This window comes from Malus sylvestris, chromosome 8 (genome assembly GCF_916048215.2).
Source record: "Malus sylvestris chromosome 8, drMalSylv7.2, whole genome shotgun sequence".
NCBI lineage: Eukaryota > Viridiplantae > Streptophyta > Magnoliopsida > Rosales > Rosaceae > Malus > Malus sylvestris.
In genome coordinates this window covers 28,134,880-28,156,212 of record NC_062267.1, presented here as the reverse complement: position 1 = coordinate 28,156,212, position 21,333 = coordinate 28,134,880, and the positions used below count along the sequence as shown (strand labels likewise).

Below are 21,333 nucleotides of genomic sequence, written 5' to 3'. Positions count from 1 at the left end.
CGATGGTGGGTGGTGGCGGCAGTGGTAGCATTGGTGGTGGGTGGTGGTGGCAACGACGGTGATGATAGTGAGTGGTAGTGTCGATGTCAATGATGATTGTGGGGGTGATGGCAACAACAACGATGATGATGATGATGATGAATGGTTGCGGCGGCGTCAATGATGATGATGGGTAAAAGTGGCGGCAGTGATGAAGGTAGGTGGTGGTAGCGGAGGCGGTGGCAATGATGGTAATGATGATGGTGGGTGGCGAGGTGGCAGCGACGGCGCTGATGATAAGTGATGGTGGCTAGACCAATGATGGTGGTGGGTGGAGCTAGCAGTTGTGATGGTGATGATGTTAGTAGATGCTGGTCGTTGCATCCGTGATGACGGTAGGTTGTGGTGACGGCGGCGACAATGGTGGTAATGGTAATGGCTGATAAATGTAATATGATGTCTCTCTATCACAAAACTCTTAATTACATTATTAGAGCACGAATGATGAATCAAACCCCAATCCTAATGAGATTCTAATAAGTCATGAGTCATTTAAGTTAATTGAGAAACTTTCTGCCCTCCATCATACTTAATACTCTAGCTTAAGATTTCAGAATCACATCTTAGAGTATTTTACCTTCACATATTGAAAGCTAGAGACTTCTTCTTGCATACTTATATGCCTCTATGAATAACTCCTTTAACCTAACGATACATTTGTCATGCCCAAACCGAAGCATGACATGTTGCATTATCAAATTATAAAAGACCTATTGATAAGACAACTACGATGTCTCAAGTTTGAAAATTACTTGCATTATTGAAAATACTATAGAGTTACTAGCTTGACAAGTAGTAAAATACTCCATACGAGAACTCTTGTTTGATCACATTCAATGTACTCCCCAATTATCGAGAAACTACGCATGGAGTGTTTTTTGTTCATCCGGAGAAAACAATCTAAATCCCTTTCACTGTATTTCGTTCATGCGGCATTGTCAGATGATGAATGCTTACTAAGTTTATGATTTTGTGCATCCATTCTCTCTTTTGCGCACCGGCTTTGCATTCATTTAGTCAGATCTACTCGAATCAAACCACCCAACTGAGTGAACAAGAAATACATTGGCACTAAATGGTTTCCAATTTTTGTACAATAATACAACAATAACAAAGCCTTATCCCACTAAGTGGGGTCAGTTGTATGAATCTTACGCTCGGTTCAATTTCTGTACAAATAATGTAACGAGAAAACTCTAGTCGTGTTTTTTTTTCTCCAGAACTGATCTAGTATAAGATTTAATTTGTGAAACTACCACATATACGCCTACAAGAATCTATACAGAATTGCTGCTGCCAAGGCTTCTTTCTGACCTTTCTGGGTCCTTGCTTTCCTTTGTATTCGGTTTTGGTGTTGGCTCCTCACTTCCAAAAGGCAAAACAACTACAGGGGCTGCAGGCACTCTGTCCCAACGCTCCTTCAAGAGTTTCATAAACCTTTTAACCATTTCCCTCCTGAACTCAAGCTCCCGTGTGAACAGATCGAAGATAAAAAAGGCAACAACATATTTGAAGGGAAAAATGAGGAGAATGGTTGCAGAAGATAACAACACCAGCGCAACCTCAGTCGTTATCTGATAAAAGTGTAAACAGATATGATTACTTCTTGTTCAGCCCGAATTAACTGCAAACTAATCCATGAGATAACCATTTTTTTCCCATAATTGTACGAATTTAAGCAATGAATACATACCTGAGGCTGACCAGAAAGGAAAACTGTATGTATTTTCAGAAGCGTGACATTCAGATTCTGTAAATAACTTTCCACATCGCGCATGGCATCTTTTACGGCTATAATTTTCTCAATGGTATTTGAAGGAGGCTGGTCACGGATGGTAATTTTTCCAAATGATCGTCCAAGGCGGCCTTGCTCCTTTAGCCCCTTCAATGTCAGCATGACAGCTGCCAAAATTATCAATGCCGCTGGGAATACATATGACAGCAAATTCCTGGCAACGTAATCTCAACAGATTAGCCTATAGTAAGATCACAGTGTGGAAATTTTAGGGAGTTAAAAAATAGAAGGTTCGGATCATTGAAGTTCAATGTGGAGTGGGTCGGACTACAAATCCTCAATTTTTTTTTTCAAAAAATGGGGATCCTTTACCTTAAAGGCCCTAGTTAAAAGAAAATGAAAAGTTCTCGATGCGAAAACATTGCCGAGGCACAAGGATGCAACCTTATCCATCAGTCAACTTTTTTGGGGTAACTTATACAATAACTGAAGAAATTATAGCATCCAACAGAAAACCAAAAGGCAATAGGTGGAGAGGCCCCAGACATTATACTGCAATTCAAGCTTTACAATCCCAATGTGACACATAGACTCCTCATCTCAACACACACCCCTTACTTATGTTTGTAGGTTTTAACGCGGATTGTCTGATCCATTACCAAGTGGCAATCAGTGGAAAGGCCTAAGACATCATACATTGCAATTTGCAACACAAGGATTTACATTCCTTTTGTCAAATATACTCTCAACAATTACTCTACCAGAAATGAACCTACCTGAAAATGACTGTATATGCAGAGGCAAGAAAAGAAATGGTCAAATATGGCTCCTCCCAGCGCCTAAGTTTTTCAAAATTTCTCACAGTTATGGTCAGGGGAAACAGAAGTTCCTGCACAGGCAATATGGCACCAGCATTGGTTACACTACGCTTCAAACAAATGATATAAGAAACTAAATGAAATGTTCAGTAAAACAAAGCCATTGAAGAAAAAAACATGTTCACTGTGCAGTGAAGAAAGTAATAGAAAGTAGAGATTGCATTCATGGAGAAGCAATTTATAACCAACCTTGAATAGATCAATGTTACTTGGTATTCCCTTAAGTGTTGCAGCATCAATTGTGGCTTGAGTTGTTTCAGCTTCCTGCCATTTTTGTTTGCATGTTCTTGTTGCCCTTTCAACAAGGGACACATCAGCAACAACCAGATTTTTACTTAAAACTAGCCCCTGTCTTGTTGAAGTGTTCTTCCAAAAGGCAACAGAAGCACTTGAAGCCCAACATGGAGATCTCTTCCATTTGTGCAAGTAAACACTGCCATCTATGTCAAACACATGATTGCTGCTGCTTTCAATCATTTCATTAGAAGCCCTCGCTCCTTGAGCTGGCTGGTTGTCCATCTCTAAATACTTTGATATCAGTGGTCCACCCCAATAATTTACTGCTAGAGTCTGTGAAACTACATCACCAAATGGTGCATACTGTAAATATGTAAACTGAACATGTTTGGTGGGATCATCCAGCAACTTCCCCATAAATTGAAGAGCCTGTAGTCTAGCTATACTATTAATGGCAGTGGCCATAGCTCTTTCCTTCCCTTTGTGAGCACCATAAACATGAAATATGGATTCATCAAATTCCTCCGGTCCATAATCACGGATAAACTTGTGTACAGCATTAATTTCACTAATAAATGCATGCCACACGTCTCGCCTCATTTCTCCACCTAAGTCCACAAATTCAAGCACCCATGTTTCTGATCTGCATAGTTTTATCTCAGAGATGAGCTTCTTAAGAAACATCAAATGAACAAAAAAGCATTTGTACAGAAAATTAGAGATGGCCTTTACAGTCATCGCTAACATGATTAATAGATCCTGAACGTGTCTTACATAAATTCAACAACAACAACAACAACAAAGCCTTTTCCCACTAAGTGGGGTCGGCTATATGAATCCTAGAACGCCATTGCGCTCGGTTTTGTGTCATGTCCTCCGTTAGATCCAAGTACTCAAGTCTTTTCTTAGGGTCTCTTCCAAAGTTTTCCTAGGTCTTCCTCTACCCCTTCGGCCCTGAACCTCTGTCCCGTAGTCACATTTTCGAACCGGAGCGTCAGTAGGCCTTCTTTGCACATGTCCAAACCACCGGAACCGATTTTCTCTCATATTTCCTTCAATTTTGGCTACTCCTCCTTTACCTCGGATATCCTCATTCCCAATCTTATCCTTTCTCGTGTGCCCATACATCCCACGAAGCATCCTCATCTCCGCTACACCCATTTTGTGTACGTGTTGATGCTTCACCGCCCAACATTCTGTGCCATACAACATCGCTGGCCTTATTGCCGTCCTATAAAATTTCCCTTGAGCTTCAGTGGCCTACGACGGTCACCCAACACGCCGGATACACTCTTACACTTCATCCATCCAGCATTCTATGGTTGAGATCTCCATCTAATTCTCCGTTCTCTTGCAAGATAGATCCTAGGTAGCGAAAACGGTCACTTTTTGTGATCTTCGCTAGATTGCTCCGGTCATTAGTGTGGATAAGTATATAAATGGATAGAGATAGGAAAGCAAACACAAGATGTACGTGGTTCACCCAGATTGGCTACGTCCACGGAATAGAGGAGTTCTCATTAATTGTGAAGGGTTTACACAAGTACATAGGTTCAAGCTCTCCTTTAGGGAGTACAAGTGAATGATTTAGTACAAATGACATTAGGAAATATTGTGGGAGAGTGATCTCGTAACCACGAAACTTCTAAGTACCGGAGTGTGGTATCGTCTTGACTTTCCTTATCTGTCTCATAGGTAGATGTGACATCTTCTCTGGAAGTACTCTTCCTCCATCCAGGGGTGGTATCTGTAACTGGTGGAGATGCACAAGATAATGTATCAATGTCACTTGAAGCTTACTTGTAGTTTCAGGCTTGGTCAAGCGCGATACAAACCATGTAGTAGGAGTCCCCCAAGTCGCCGAGCTAGGGGATCTGCTGAAAGAGGTAACAGACAAGGTAAGCAATCAGAGCTCCGACTGATTGTTCACATTCTCCCTATCTTGCAGGCAGCATGAAGGATAAAGAGAAGAAAAATGAGAATAGATGATATGGGATACTTTTGCTTTTGAAGAAGTAACTTTCCACAGGCTTATTCTTGAACTGGGCTGGAGGGTTTTCTGGTTTCCTCCAGAGTATAAGGCCGACTGAAGAATTTGAGGGTCAAAACAAGTCCATCAAATCTAGAGTACGTTCGACCCTGCTGATATGGGATACTTTTGCTTTTGACAGAGTAGTGGATGTATCGGCACGTGTGCTGTTACGCTTGTCTCCACATGCTTCCTTGTATCCTTCTCACTTGCCCTATCTGTTCCTCAGGCAGATGCGGTATCTTCCCTGGAAGCATAAGATGTTGAAGATGAGTACTCGAGAGCAATGCCAGGTAAGTAATCAGGTAAGGGGTTCCAGGCAGTCAGTTCCTAGCTGGAAGCTCGATTCCAAGTGCTGACTGATTGCTCTCTTTCTCCTTGTCTTGCAGGTAAGAACAAGGCCAAAGGAAAAGACAAGGAAAAAGCATGATATGGGATACTCTTGCTTTTAACCCTGATGATATGAGATATTCTTGCTCTAGTATAGCTTGTTTACAGAGGTATTATCGGGGGGAAAGAAAGCTGAATATTTCGAAAGGCTTCGTTGGGAGTGCCCTCTCAGATAAGAGGAAGGGTTGAGCATTTTTGCAGGTCTGCCTGTCCGTTGGGGATGAAGGTCGACATATATAGGAGTCTCCCTAACATCAAGTAATAATGCTATTCCTTTACCCTACTTGGTCATAGCACGGTAGTGGGAGCTGCCAGCTTCACAAGTTTTAACTCTGTCAGAGCACTTTGAAAAAGTGGTCTGTGGTATCTGGAAAGCTGATGTTGCGTGTGAAGATTACAGACAAGCTTTATCCAAGGAGATCCGGCTCTTGAAGTTGGGAAAGTGGTGTCTTCGATTTTTGAGAAAGCAATCCTGCTGGGGGTCTGGTTCTCGAGATTCGAAGAGCGGTGTCTTCGATTTTTGAGAAAGTAATCATGTTGGGAGTCTGGCTCTCGAGATTCGAAGGGCGGTGCCTCTTCGATTTTGGAGCAAGCAATCTTGTTGGGAGTGTTTTCTCGAATGTGAGTAAAGGTTGGGCATGTTTGCTAGTCTACCTTGCCACGAAGCACAGAGGTTGACACACAGGGACTTTCCAATTATCCAGCAGTGGTACTGTTCCTTTACCCTCTCTTCGATTTTTGAGAAAGTAATCATGTTAGGAGTCTAGCTCTCGAGATTCGGAGGGCGGTGCCTCTTCGATTTTGGAGCAAGCAATCTTGTTGGGGGTGTTTTCTCGAATGTGAGTAAAGGTTGGGCATGTTTGCTAGTCTACCTTGCCACGAAGCACAGAGGTTGACACACAGGGACTTTCCAATTATCCAGCAGTGGTACTGTTCCTTTACCCTCTCTTCGATTTTTGAGAAAGTAATTATGTTGGGAGTTTGGCTCTCGAGATTCGGAGGGCGATGCCTCTTCGATTTTGGTGCAAGCAATCTTGTTGGAAGTGTTTTCTCGAATGTGAGTAAAGGTTGGGCATGTTTGCTAGTCTACCTTGCCACGAAGCACAGAGGTTGACACACCGGGACTTTCCAATTATCCAGCAGTGGTACTGTTCCTTTACCCTTGTGGGTAATAATATGGTAGCTAGGCCTTCAAAATTTATGTGTCTAAACTTTGTTAGTGTTGTTTCTTTGCTATTCTTTTACCCTTCTTGGTCAGAGCGATGTAGTGAGAGCTGCAAGCTTCACGTGTCTCAACTTTGTCAGAGAACTTTGGCAAAGTTATATGTGGTACCCATGAGCTACTGTTGCGTGTGGGAAGTTGATGATTGAACAGTACGATTCATGTGCTTTCTACTTCGCCAGAAATCTTCGACAGAATGCCCATAATTTCCGCAAAGCTGAGTGTGCGTGTGACAGGTGCTGACAAGGCTGGAAAAGTAGTCTTAACTTTGTCAGAGAACTTTGGCAAAGTTATATGTGGTACCCATGAGCTACTGTTACGTGTGGGAAGTGGGTGATTGAACAGTACGATTCATGTGCTTTCTACTTCGCCAGAAATCTTCGATAGAATGCCCATAATTTCTGCAAAGTTGAGTGTGCGTGTGACAGGTGCTGACAAGGCTGGAAAAGTAGTCTCAACTTTGTCAGAGAACTTTGGCAAAGTTATATGTGGTACCCATGAGCTACTGTTGCGTGTGGGAAGTGGGTGATTGAACAGTACGATTCATGTGCTTTCTACTTCGCCAGAAATCTTCGACAGAATGCCCATAATTTCCGCAAAGCTGAGTGTGCGTGTGACAGGTGCTGACAAGGCTGGAAAAGTAGGTGCCTCTTCGATTTCTGAGATCGGCCCTCGTGGTCTCTGAGCAGCCCAGCTTTTGAGAAAGCAAACCTCTTCGATTTCTGAGATCGGCCTTCGTGGTCTTTGAGCAGCCCAGCTTTTGAGAAAGCAAACGCCTCTTCGATTTCTGAGATCGACCCTCGTGGTCTCTGAGCAGCCCAGCTTTTGAGAAAGCAAACGCCTCTTCGATTTCTGAGCAGGCGCCTCTTCGATTTCTGAAGCTTCGTCGAGTGCAGATTTTTATAGGGGCTGACATTAAGTTCCAAAGCACACTTGAATATCCACCAGTAGAAGCTCCATTCTTGCACTTCTAAGATCTTGATTTGTCCGACCTCTTCTCTCTTCAACACCTTTGAAAATGTCTGGCCCCTCCGACCGTCGTTTTGACTTGAACCTTGTTGAAGAGGCAGCCCCGCCTTCTCCAGACAACATATGGCGCCCATCCTTCGTCTCCCCTACTGGTCCTCTTACCGTTGGGGATTCCGTGATGAAGAATGATATGACCGCTGCGGTAGTGGCCAGGAACCTTCTCACTCCCAAAGATAACAGACTACTTTCCAAACGGTCTGATGAGTTGGCTGTTAAGGATTCTCTGGCTCTTAGTGTTCAGTGTGCAGGTTTTGTGTCTAATATGGCCCAACGCCTATTTGCTCGAACCCGCCAAGTTGAATCATTGGCGGCTGAAGTGATGAGTCTAAAACAGGAGATTAGAGGGCTCAAGCATGAGAATAAACAGTTGCACTGGCTCGCACATGACTATGCTACAAACATGAAGAGGAAGCTTGACCAGATGAAGGAATCTGATGGTCAGGTTTTACTTGATCATCAGAGATTTGTCGGTTTGTTCCAAAGGCATTTATTGCCTTCGTCTTCTGGGGCTGTACCGCGTAATGAAGCTCCAAATGATCAACCTCTGATGCCTCCTCCTTCTAGGGTTCTGTCCAGTACTGAGGCTCCGACTGATCCCCCTCCGGTGCCTTCTCTTTCTGGGGCTCTACCGACTGCTGAGACTTCTCCTAAGCAACCTTTGTGAAGGCTCCCTCTTGTTTGTTTATTTTGACTCAAGTATATGTACATATTTGTAACTTATCGGGGATATCAATAAATAAGTTTTCCTTCATTTCAACGTATTGTGTTAAATCACCAAAGCCTTCTTCGCTAAGTTCTTTAAATTTTCTTTTGTTGAAGCTTGTATGTTGAAGCTTTGTGAGTGGAGCATGTAGGTTGAGGTAGTGTTCCCTTAATTTCCCGAGCGAGGACAACTTCTCAGTTGGAGACTTGGAAAATCCAAGTCACTAAGTGGGATCGGCTTTATGAATCTTAGAACGCCATTGTGTTCTGTCCTGTGTCATGTCCTCCGTTAGATCCAAGTACTCTAAGTCTTTTCTTAGGGTCTCTCTCAAAGTTTTCCTAGGTCTTCCTCTACCCCTTCGGCCCTGAACCTCTGTCCCATAGTCGCATCTTTTAATCGGAGCGTCAGTAGGCCTTCTTTGCACATGTCCAAACCACCGTAACCGATTTTCTCTCATCTTTCCTTCAATTTCGGCTACTCCTACTTTACCCCGGATATCCTCATTCCTAATCTTATCCTTTCTCGTGTGCCCACACATCCAACGAAGCATCCTCATCTCCGCTACACCCATTGTGTGTACTTGTTGATGCTTCACTGCCCAACATTCTGTGCCATACAGCATCGCCGGCCTTATTGCCGTCGTATAAAATTTTCCCTTGAGCTTCAGTGGCATACGGCGGTCACACAACACGCCGGATGCACTCTTCCACTTCATCCATCCAGCTTGTATTCTATGGTTGAGATCTCCATCTAATTCTCCGTTCTTTTGCAAGATAGATCCTAGGTAACGAAAACGGTCGCTCTTTGGTATTTCTTGATCTCCGATCCTCACCCCTAACTCGTTTTGGCCTCCATTTGCACTGAACTTGCACTCCATATATTCTGTCTTTGATCGGCTTAGGCGAAGACCTTTAGATTCCAACACTTCTCTCCAAAGGTTAAGCTTTGCATTTACCCCTTCCTGAGTTTCATCTATCAACACTATATCGTCTGCGAAAAGCATACACCAAGGAATATCATCTTGAATATGTCCTGTTAACTCATCCATTACCAACGCAAAAAGGTAAGGACTTAAGGATGAGCCTTGATGTAATCCTACAGTTATGGGAAAGCTTTCGGTTTGTCCTTCATGAGTTCTTACGGCAGTCTTTGCTCCTTCATACATATCCTGTATAGCTTGGATATATGCTACTCGTACTCCTTTCTTCTCTAAAATCCTCCAAAGAATGTCTCTTGGGACCCTATCATACGCTTTTTCCAAATCTATAAAGACCATGTGTAAATCCTTTTTCTCATCTCTATATCTTTCCATCAATCTTCGTAAGAGATAGATTGCCTCCATGGTTGAGCGCCCTGGCATGAACCCGAATTGGTTGTCCGAAACCCGTGTCTCTTGCCTCAATCTATGCTCAATGACTTTCTCCCAGAGCTTCATTGTATGACTCATTAGCTTAATACCCCTATAGTTCATGCAATTTTGTACATCGCCCTTATTCTTGTAGATAGGCACCAAAGTGCTCGTTCGCCACTCATTTGGCATCTTCTTCATTTTCAAAATCCTATTGAAAAGATCAGTGAGCCATGTTATACCTGTCTCTCCCAAAACTTTCCACACTTCGATTGGTATATCGTCTGGGCCTACTGCTTTTCTATGCTTCATCTTCTTCAAAGCTACAACCACTTCTTCCTTCCGGATTCTACGATAAAAAGAGTAGTTTCTACACTCTTCTGAGTTACTCAACTCCCCTAAAGAAGCACTCCTTTCATGTCCTTCATTGAAAAGATTATGAAAATAACCTTTCCATCTGTCTTTAACCGCGTTCTCTGTAGCAAGAACCTTTCCATCCTCATCCTTGATGCACCTCACTTGGTTTAGGTCCCTTGTCTTCTTTTCCCTTGCTCTAGCTAGTTTATAGATATCCAACTCTCCTTCTTTGGTATCTAGTCGCTTATACATATCGTCATAAGCCGCTAACTTAGCTTCTCTCACAGCTTTCTTCGCCTCTTGCTTCGCTTTTCTATACCTTTCACCATTTTCATCGGTCCTATCCTTGTATAAGGCTTTACAACATTCCTTCTTAGCCTTCACCTTTGTTTGTACCTCCTCATTCCACCACCAAGATTTCTTTTGGTGTGGGGCAAAGCCCTTGGACTCTCCTAATACCTCTTTTGCTACTTTTCGGATACAACTAGTCATGGAATCCCACATTTGGTTAGCTTCCCCCTCTTTATCCCATACACACTGGGTGATTATTTTCTCTTTGAAAATGGCTTGTTTTTCTTCTTTTAGATTCCACCATCTAGTCCTTGGGCACTTCCAAGTCTTGTTCTTTTTTCTCACTCTTTTGATATGTACATCCATCACCAACAAGCGATGTTGATTAGCCACGCTCTCTCCTGGTATAACTTTGCAATCCTTACAAGTTATACGATCCCCTTTCCTCATTAGAAGAAAATCTATTTGTGTTTTTGACGACCCACTCTTGTAGGTGATCACATGTTCTTCTCTCTTCTTAAAGAAGGTGTTGGCTAAGAAGAGATCATATGCCATTGCAAAATCCAAGATAGCTTCCCCATCCTCGTTTCTCTCCCCAAAACCATGGCCACCATGAAAACCTCCATAGTTGCCTGTCTCCCTGCCCACGTGTCCATTTAAATCTCCTCCTATAAATAACTTCTCCGTCTGAGCAATTCCTTGCACCAAGTCTCCAAGGTCTTCCCAAAATTTCTACTTCGAACTCGTATCCAACCCTACTTGAGGTGCGTACGCACTAATCACATTGATAAGTTCTTGTCCTATTACAATCTTGATTGCCATGATTCTATCTCCTACCCTCTTGACATCTACAACATCTTGTATCAAGGTCTTATCCACGATGATGCCAACACCGTTTCTCGTTCTATTTGTGCCCGAATACCATAGTTTAAACCCTGAGTTTTCTAGATCCTTTGCCTTACGCCCAACCCACTTAGTTTCTTGTAGGCACATAATATTTATCCTTCTCCTCACCATAACTTCTACTACTTCCATAGATTTTCCCGTCAAGGTTCCTATATTCCACGTTCCTAAACGCATTTTGCTCTCTTGAACTCTACCCTTCTGTCCTAGCTTCTTCACCCTTCCCCGTCTAATAGGATCAAAGTACTTCTTTTGTGTGTCCCGTGTAAAGTTGATAGGAGCATATGCTCCCAAACAACTTTGAGTGGAGTCGTTCGAAAAGAAGTTTCTATAGCCCCCTTGCTCATTTAACACTGCATCCGGGTGCCGATGGAGATACAGCGACCCTTGCTCACTTATCACTGTGCTCGGGCAACACAGCGCGCCACTTACGGGTGACGCCCTAGCTTTAGCGCGATTTCGTGTAGTAGTGAAACTCTAAACAATTTTTAGTATTTATTTCTTTTGTTTCTAACAGTAGCGTGGGAGTCTGACTATCCAAAGTGAATATTCATAAACAACAATTTTTGAAATGTTTTCATATTTCATGCAAAAATGGTGACGAGATATAAAATGAACATAGATGGTTAAGCACTCAGTAGAATAGAAAAACAAGAACTGGGAGTCTGACTGTCAAGAAGCTTACTCACACGGGACCATACGATATAGAGACGGCAGAGTCGAAGAGACCAGAACCAAAAGGTCCAACTTTTGCTTTCTTAATCTGTAATCCTTGTTTTGTAAGATCCAATCTTATAGAATCCTTTTGCCCAGCAAGGCCAACGGCCTGCAGCATCAAATGAAAAATAAGACTGATTTGAGGCTAGCAATGCCACAACTCAACAAAAAGTTTAGAAAGAAGAAAACAGAAACAGAAACATATAGTTCGATTTGCAATGAAAGTATATCGTTTTCTAATTGATGAAATAAGAATGAATTGAGACCAGCAACGTGATAAGCTCATATTTATATATATTTTACACCAAATTCACTTGTCTTTTCTTAGTTAGTTCCTTATATTTTTGAGGTATTTACTTTGTTTTTGTGTTTTGTGGGATTTGTCAAGCAAAGAAAAGAAAAATAGCACAAGTGGGATTTTAAGTGACAAATTCGTCAAAACTGCCCGTGCAGATCAGCTGACTTTGGAAGCAAGTTGCGAACAGCTCAAAATGAATTAGAGAATGAGCCTTATATGCTTGGAAAGCTACGGATGTCTATTTTCTGGAGCATTTCGCGGATTGTTAATATCATTTTTGTAGAAGAAGTTACGGCCGTTTTAACACTGAAAGGTTCACAAGAGACTGAGCAGTTTATAACTGCAATGAAAGCAATAAACCCAATAAGTCTAACATCCAAAACTGATGCAGCCAAGAACAAGTCAGCTGATACTTATTCAAATATAAAAGGGAATGGAATTGAAGATGAGGATTAAGAGGGAGTAATTGGCATAAAGGCTACCTAAAGAGTTACAATTGTTTTACAATTTCCTCTCACTTATTGTCATCACTAAATGGCTATTAGTGGGTGAGTTAAGGAGAAGAAAATGATGCAGCAAGAATTGGTTTAAAAGCAGCATTGGGGAAGGAAAGAAAGAGGAGGAGGCCTTGGTCGATTTCTTTCGGTTCTATCTTCTCAAACTCATGTCTATCTTTTGTTTTAACTTAAGGATTGTGTGTAACTAAATTTTTGGTAGTTAGGGGCTGTTTTGAAGCCCCGAATATGATTGCAAGTTTGTTATGACATTTCATTTGAATTACTTTTATGAATGGATGAAAATTGGTTCACTACTTGTCTCATTGATGAATTCTTTATTTGTTTTCTATGGATGCATACGTAGTAAGCATATCTAGGATTCTAATGCTATGAATATGTGTGTGCCTGCCCTTGTCGAATGAGGACCTATATATGTTCTAAAGTAGTACTTGTTAATTGCGATAACATGTGAACCAATTTCTAGGATAAGTAAGACAACGCCAGTACTTACGATGCCTTGTGATGACTCAAACTCTTTTCATTCTTAATGATTTCTACTTGTTAAATCTATGAACACGTCATTCTAGATTGCATGCTAGGGACCAAGTTAAGTTGAAAACGCCATTCTCTTAACATACTACCTAAGAAAGAGTAATAGGTTGAGTTCTAACATTGAGCCAACTTGAGCATCTTCATCCGGAAATAAAAGGAATTTGAATGAAACATAACATGTTTGCATGATTATTTGGTGGTGGATAGCAATTCCCCTAACTTCTTGTTCTTAATTTGTGACTACTTAAAATCTATTTCTGTCCTGTTTTTGTTCAATTTAATTTAAATAGAAAATCAACTCCAAAAATCCTAAAAATTTGTGTGAGTGTAGCTTTGTGTGTCTAGTGTGTTCATATAAAATTTCGTAGACTTTAGATAAGTGTAAGTCGGTCCAATAATTATGTTTCGGTGGCTGGTCAGTAGGGACATCAACCAGTTTTTGTGACATTTTAAGTAGTTAGATAAAACAATCTTCTGCGGGAAAGACTCTTATTTTCATATGCTACAATCGATAAATCTTAGCTTTAATAAGGAAAATCAATAGGACATTTGTGTGCTATTTTGTGGTGTGCTTTTAATCTTATCACAATGCCCAACTGGACAAATATGAGAAAGGAGAAGCAGGCAATACTATTTCACAACACGAAAAGGGGAAACCAAACGTAAATCAAGGAAGAACAAAAGTACAGTTACGAGTCTCAGGAAATGACCACTTAAGAATCTGCTATTTTACAATACATCATAAAGCATCTAAAACACTCGCTCGAAGAAACATCACAACATGAATTTTCAACCTGTTCCAATTATCAAAACACTGCTAATTTACTAACTCTACACCTCATAACATCAAAATTTAGGCATAAAAGAGTAACAAGCACGAAGACAAGAAAAGGAATTCCAGGGAAAAAAGCTGAAGCATTTCCTGTTAGAGATCAAGATGTCCCAAACCTTGACCGATGTCAACTACCTTACGTATCTTAAAAATCTCTGAGTTTTGATGTTGGCATTCTTTGTAAATCAAAATTAAGAATGAGAATTCAATACATAGTTTCAAAAATAAACCATAGAAGTTTGGTTCCAAGTGTGTGCCATAGTGCTTTCTTCTTATTTTTTGTCGAAGAGCCATAGTGCCTTCTTCTTCTTTTTTGTCGAAGTGCCATAGTGCTTATACAGTTTACATTTTACTACCAATAACCTAATGGACTTAAATGGAAGAGGACATGAAGTTACCCCTCAAATTGCAATTCAACAATTCGATATTAAATGTCAGTGTAAAAATATAAAACTCATAAACAGATTAGTTACCTCAAAATAAATTGCTTTATCAGTTAATGTTACTTTTCCTGGCCATGCCATATTGTTCTCCCATTTTAGGACAGGCCGCTTCCTGCTGGAACCAATGCATAAAATTCTCTCCTCAGGAAGGTTGGAACTTTGTCTAGTCTGGTATGATTTTCTTCCTTCGTGAATCCTACACAAATAAGACTAGTTCAACTTGAGCTTCCTAGAACAATGAGGCATGCGCATAAGCCTATAATGAAAATGTGATACCTGAGACATTTGTACACAATGCATGGAAATTAAAAGCACGAAAAATGAAAAATTTGGAAAAGCATGACAAAGGACATCTTGATCAAGCCATAGTTATGAATCTTCTGACTATGGCAGAGGGCTCCGGTTGTATCCCTGATTCCCTTGACCAACCATTAGGCAGCTCCCTAGTACTTAAGGTTCTAAGGAGACTACTGGGGAATCTTCTCCACTGACAGGGCTAAAGTGACTGGCAGACACAAATTCTCGTGCCAAACTAGGCGCATTCTATACATTGTTCGGGATGAGGAGGCCTCTACCATGAGTTGAAAACCATTCTAAACCCTATTTTACAAATCAGTAAAGCAATCAACAGTTTTCAACTCTTCCTATCAAAACCATCAAAGGAATAGAAGAAAATTGATGTTAGGTACTTTTGTTCAAGACATTATGTAAAGAAAAAAAAAGCTCACTTTCACTGAAAGGTTTTTTCAATGGTTATATCTACGGAATTTTAATCTAGTTGCAGCTACCGATCATAAAAATATTGATTAATTGCTCTACTTGTCATGGTTATCAGAAGACTTAATTCAAACATATAAAGTTAGTAAAATAACACAAGTATGAAACTCACTTGAGAAGTTCATCAACATAAGTCAACCACGTGCTCAGAGAGATGCCCTGTTCATCACCGGCAAGAGCCTTAAATAGATTATGCGCTGTTGACCTATCAGCCACACCAGAAATAGCAGGAGCCATTCGAACAAAAGCCTCTTCTCTGACAAGCTTTCTCTGTTCACCAGAAATAAATAAACTTACTTTAACTGACCACTGTCATCAAAACAATGTAAGCATGTAAGTTCAACCATTTTCACAGGCTAGAACCATGTAGGTTTAACCATTTAGCCTCATTAAAGTAATTCCCTAGCATGTTCTTGGAGATGACAATTGTTATCCTAATTATCTCGTAGAGCATGATATCAATCATATCATTTATGCCAAATTTGGCGCACCCCGCTATTTTCCTCTAACTCACGATAGTCATAATCAAAATTTCAGTTGTAACTCAAAGTGTGATGTAAGTAATTATTTGTTAACCATATTTCAAAGAAATTTCACTAGTTTCAAATGCTGGTTTATATAATTATATAAATATATAGATATCTGAAGAATGAACCTGAAAGGAAGCTTTCTCCGAACCATTAGCAAGATCTTCTCGATAAGGATTCTCCCATGCAAGCATAGTTATAAATATAAGTCTTTGGAATGAAGGTTCCTGTAGATGCACCAACATTTTCCAGAAACAAGGACCAAATTACTACTTGTGCGAGTTACTAATCTCAAAAGGGAAATTTTGCCGAACAGAATGAGAAAATAAAATAAGCTTCAACTACCATATCTCCAAATTCAAAATTCCAAAATTCTAAAGACATCAGGTTTCTATGTTCAAGACGCAATAAATAAATAAATACACATACAGATGGTTACTATATGCACAATTCTTATACAACATCATAGTACCATTGAGGTCCTCCATCATACTACATTCAACTTTTTATTCCAAGAATATCGCTTGCAAAATTGCTAAACAGTTAAAACAAGAGGACAAAAATAAAACAAAGGAAAACAAGTAATACGCGCGCAGATTGTAATATTAGTCGCTCTATTTCATAACAAAAATGGTTAGACTTTAAACAGGTTAGTGAATTATATGTACTTGTAGACGGAACCACTCTTAACAAAAGACTCCAATCTTTCCCTTCACCATACGACAGTAAGAATCTAAAAACTGGAATAGAGACAACGAAATCAACATATGAGATATTCAAGAAAGCAACATATGGATAAACGAATTCTTATTCTAGAGCGGTGATAAATGAGTTTCACTTGCACTAAGTACTACTAACATTGAGGGAAGGATGAATATCAGAATTATCCCTTGACAGAAACCTGAAGCAGCAATATTCTACCAAATTGCGAGCATCATTGTATGTAGACTCAGGAACAAGTGCTTTAAATATTTTCTGCATCTTCTGCCCCATCAATCCATTCATCCTGCATATCTTAAGAGTCAAATGATAATTCTTCTGTCAGTTTGATACTTTAATAAGCCTATAAAACCAAGGAAGCTTATGCATAGTGGATTAAAAACTTTCCCCAGTCAGGGCAATATGTGAATAAACCATATTAGAGTGCACAGGGCAGGAAAATTGAAAGCAAAACTGTCTCTGACATTTATACAAATTGGAGGCCAGTTTGTTGATGCATTGCAGTAGGATACTTCTTCTTACTTTTTAAAAATCCCTTACTTTCTTGGAATAAAAAGTTTTTCATACCAAAAAAGAAAAAATACAGGTAATGTTAAAGCAGTTCATCTCACAGGTAAAATTTCATATTGCAAATGAAAAACCACGTGACAATGGAGACAGATGTAAAAACTTGAAGCCAAAGATTTTGACTGACAAAGAAGTTCGAACCAACAAATTCACCTGCTAAATTGCTCTATAGATACAACGGCAGCTAAAGAGAGAATTCCATTTGGTGTTCTGCTATTAATTGTCTGTTCTGCCATAAATATGTCCTCCATATCTTGTGTCTCTGAAGCATCTGTAGTGACAGGCTTTTTAGTCTGACCAGTTCTTGCCAATGGAGATGTGGACGCCACTTCATTTAAAAAGCTTTGCGTCTTTACTAGCCATGAATTCAACTTTTCTTGTACGGCATCTGTCAAAATATGAAAATACAATAGTTTTAGACAGCCAAAACTAGAAACAAGATTAAAGAGACTATTTTTAACAAGTGTTTAACCTAGAGCCTATGATATCAATCATATCATAACCCTAAACAAGCAGTAGGTAACTATGCATTGTTTTCCTTATACTTTCACTTTCAGCATGCCAGACGTAGTAATTGTTTGTACTTTTCTCTTTTATCCACCCTTAACATTTCAAAATGAGAAGATGTTTAGATCATTCAGGAGTCTTATTATATTTCCCACAACAGAGAAATGACAAAAGTTACCATTTGCTATATTATACTTTATGAGACCAGAAGGTTCATGAGGCCTTTCCTTTGATGATCAGCAAGGGGCAACGGCGGAGAAATTATTTTTTGCCATTTCCTGCAAACTCATACGATCCTTATCTTCCAGTTCATTCATTCTCTTGAGCATTCTAATTGAATGAATGAGACACTTATGACTTAAGAGATAGACAACGGTATTGTTTTTTTTCTTTTTCTTTTTCCATAAATTGGAAAGCTTTCCAACGAATTCGAGTTCAACCACCCTCAAAACAAATATTTAGAAACCGTTCAATAACCATTTAGGCCAAAACCATGGGACATAACATTGCACTGTATGAGATTATCAGTAGATCAAGAAACACATGGATTTTGTTTAATATGTGGTTTATCCATAACCATCACCAAACCAAGTAAATCCCACAATTTACCTTCAATCATTGAAACATGAAAAATCAAGAAGACTAATGGAAACAAATAATAGACAAGCAGACTCACTTGCATCAACGTCGTTGAGCTTCCACCTATCCCCCAGAGACTGCCCCACAATCCTGAACCGCAACTTGTTACGCTCTGAAGAATTCCCGGCACAATATCCAAGCCTAGGACGATTCCCACGCCATGAAAATCCAGAAACGGGTACAGCAGGTGATGTTTTCAACTGGGTAACTGAGATTTTGGACAGCATCTTCTTCCTTTTCTCCCAAAATTTTCAGGATTCGAGCTCCGAAACCGAGTAAGCAGGAACTTGGTTGCTGTGGAAGCGTAGGAGAAAAACTTAGTGGACGAGTGGGCGGACAGAGAGAGAGACGGAAAGTGAGTGGCAGGCTAAGCTTATTCGGCATACTAATCACTCCATGTGATATGGCTGATGAATGAGCAGATATCTCCAAGCTTCCGACATAAACATTAACAATTACTCGGAGGTAAATAGCTTGGAGCCGTAGAGGTAACTACCTTCCAAACAAACCACACACTTTTTTTCTTGGTTATATCCATTTTACTGTCCTCAAGTTTTCCATTTTCTGCTTCTCGTAGCCATAGGTTTTTTTCATCTCAATTTCGTACACGGTCATTAATTTTTTTTTTTCCCTTTTAAACTTTTGTTAATCAATCCGTTAAGTCTTGCGATGGCGTGGTAGGCCTTTAGCCGGCCAAAAAAATCGAAATTATTTTTAAAACTCATATCTTTTTCAAGGTAATTTTCATTTTATTGTTATAAGTTTCGTCAAAATCACATTTTACGATACTTACTTTTTTGTCTTGCTTTTATAACTAAATTTGATTTTTCTGCCACTTTTATACTTTCTTTAGACTTTCTGTTAGGAGCGAGCACGAGTCGAGCCGGATTCATTTTTAATGGATCTGAACTGGCCTTGTTTTTTTTGTAAACAAGTCTTAGCCGATCATGGCTTCTGTATTTTTATTAGTAGAACCGGCTGATTTGGATCCGTCTAATACGATCCGATTCCGTTTTCTATCATGTCTTACAACAAAATAACAATATAAAAACAATCTCTTTGTGTTTTTGTTACGAAAGAATTACATCTAACAAACCAATAATACCAACAAATGTTCTAAAGGAAGAAGTTTGTTTGTCTTTTTACTTAGGGTTAGGTAGATTTAAAATTAGGGAGTTTTAACGAAAAGTCCACGGTACTATTCACTTTAACGAGAAACCATATTTTTACACTAAAAAGTCAAATCTGCTACTATTCACTTTACCCTTTATTTTATCATTATCGTTAAAACTCAAAGTTTTCAAATCTTTTTCCATTAAATTTCCTTTAAAATTATGGATCATGGGCTTCATTGTGGACCACTTATGAAATGGCAAGTGCTAAGACAACCATTAAACAATCCGGGCCAAGTAACCTGCACATAAAAAATTAAAGGTAAGAACAATATGGTTTTACATCGGGTCGGATAACACGGTCCAAATCTACGGTCTAAAGACTTGGATGTCCACCCCTATTTTTTGTCAAGTGTTTCGTTAATTGATGACATGATGTAACTTTGACCCACCAAATTTGCCACGTAAAGCGACATATTAAATAGATATTAAAAATAATTAATTAATGAAAAAAAAAGGTCAAAATATATGTCAAAATAAAACCATAGCTAATTTAATAGATAAAAGATGTACAAAATATACGCTTAAATATCAACATAAAAATTTTTCCGTTAAATTAGCTAATTTAAATAGTAAAAGCGTAACTTTGATTCACCAAATTTACCACATAAAGCGACATATTGTTTTCCGTTATTATCAAATGAAAATTATATGTATTACAATTTTCGAAAGAGAAATTTAAAAGTCTTGAGTGTTTATTTTATATATACTAGCATATGGGCACACATTAAGTGTGTGAGAAAACTTTTTATTTTTGTTTTTGAAATAGAAGAGAGGAAGAGAGTGATAGAGAATGTGGGAGTGAAAAGTTTATATTTTTTATTTTTATTTTTTTAATTAAAGATATGTTAGGATTACATGTAGGTGACACTTTGAAGAAAAAAAAATTTGGTTGTGTGAAATTACATTTATGCCCCATATTTCTTATTCATGTTATGTTTTAATTAGAAAGTTAAACTGGTAATTTCATAAGATTTTGGTTGACAATGAGTGTTTTATTAATTCGTAGATATATATATATATATATATATATATATATATATATATATATATATATATATATATTTGTCCAATAGCCTAACTCGATGAAAATCCTAATCCTATATATGTCTCCAAAACCCTATCTCGATGACAATTTGAAACCCGTATCATCATGATAAATGAAGAATATAATCAAAGCTGCTTAGCTTTCCAATACTCTTCATTTATTCAGGCCAATATAAAGAAATTAAAATTTTATTTTGATTCGCAATTACTTTTAGCGTTTCAAATTCTAATAGTTTTAATATATCAGTGTCTGGTCTTAGAAAATATGGAGCCATCACGAAGAATAACAAACATCATTTTCTTCAATCATATTCCAGATGTGACCCAACGATTCTTGGGCCGAGTTTTACTAGGAAAGCTGCTTACTTGGTGTATTATGATGTATCCAAAGGAATTGGAGTACAATAATAACAATACTTGGCTACTCAAAGATGAGTAGAAACTCCTACTTAAAATTTTTAGTGTTTTAATCGCGGAACTTTGTGCTTATGATCAGAACCATTCATATTATGAATCACATTGTAAAGATCATCCCTACAAAAAATAAATTAAAACTAAAGTCGTTTAGTCAGTCTATTGTAGCATATACATAGACGGTTCATAATGCTTTTACCAATACTGTTCATTTGTTTGTAAATAGTTTGATGACTAAACGATCTTAGTTTTAATTGATTTTTTGCAGATACGATCTTTATATGGTGATTTATAATAATAACAGTTTTAATTATAAACACGAAGTTTTATAAATTGACAACGAACAATTTTAAGAAATTTTGAGTAAGAATTTCTACTCATCTTTGAATAACTAAGTATTGTCCTTATAATAATGGCAAAAGCGTGATACAAGGATTGTATGTTTACTTATACCGTTTACAAA

The 21,333-nt window shown here is 38.9% G+C and overlaps 1 protein-coding gene across 2 annotated transcripts; it reads right to left on the bottom strand.

Annotated features, from left to right (window-relative positions):
* Positions 1-1,085: 1,085 nt before the first annotated feature.
* On the bottom strand, positions 1,086-18,663 carry LOC126632404 (uncharacterized). Of its 2 annotated transcripts, XM_050302809.1 has the most exons (11): positions 18,275-18,663; positions 17,245-17,479; positions 16,663-16,810; positions 15,933-16,031; positions 15,390-15,547; positions 14,531-14,696; positions 11,851-11,987; positions 2,842-3,532; positions 2,551-2,663; positions 1,733-1,988; positions 1,086-1,613 (listed from the first exon to the last, which is right to left on the bottom strand). In XM_050302809.1, exons 1-11 carry the CDS (start codon positions 18,462-18,464, stop codon positions 1,317-1,319), a joined length of 2,490 nt encoding a protein of 829 aa, XP_050158766.1. In that variant the 5' UTR covers positions 18,465-18,663; the 3' UTR covers positions 1,086-1,316. The 2 variants fall into 2 exon arrangements, with proteins under 2 accessions (XP_050158766.1, XP_050158767.1); XM_050302810.1 differs by lacking the exon at positions 18,275-18,663 and having other exon boundaries at positions 16,663-16,818; positions 17,245-17,392.
* Between the last annotated feature and the right edge of the window lie 2,670 nt (positions 18,664-21,333).

What these genes read in the sequence shown, in the direction of transcription:
- LOC126632404 (XM_050302809.1), bottom strand. Translation starts at nt 18,464, where the DNA reads ATGCTGTCCAAAATCTCAGTTACCCAGTTGAAAACATCACCTGCTGTA. An exon ending in GCTCAACGACGTTGATGCAA is followed by an intron (nt 17,480 to 18,274) that starts GTGAGTCTGCTT and finishes ATATTTTGACAG; the next exon opens with ATGCCGTACAAGAAAAGTTG. An exon ending in TATGTTGATGAACTTCTCAA is followed by an intron (nt 14,697 to 15,389) that starts GTGAGTTTCATA and finishes TTATTTGTGTAG; the next exon opens with GATTCACGAAGGAAGAAAAT.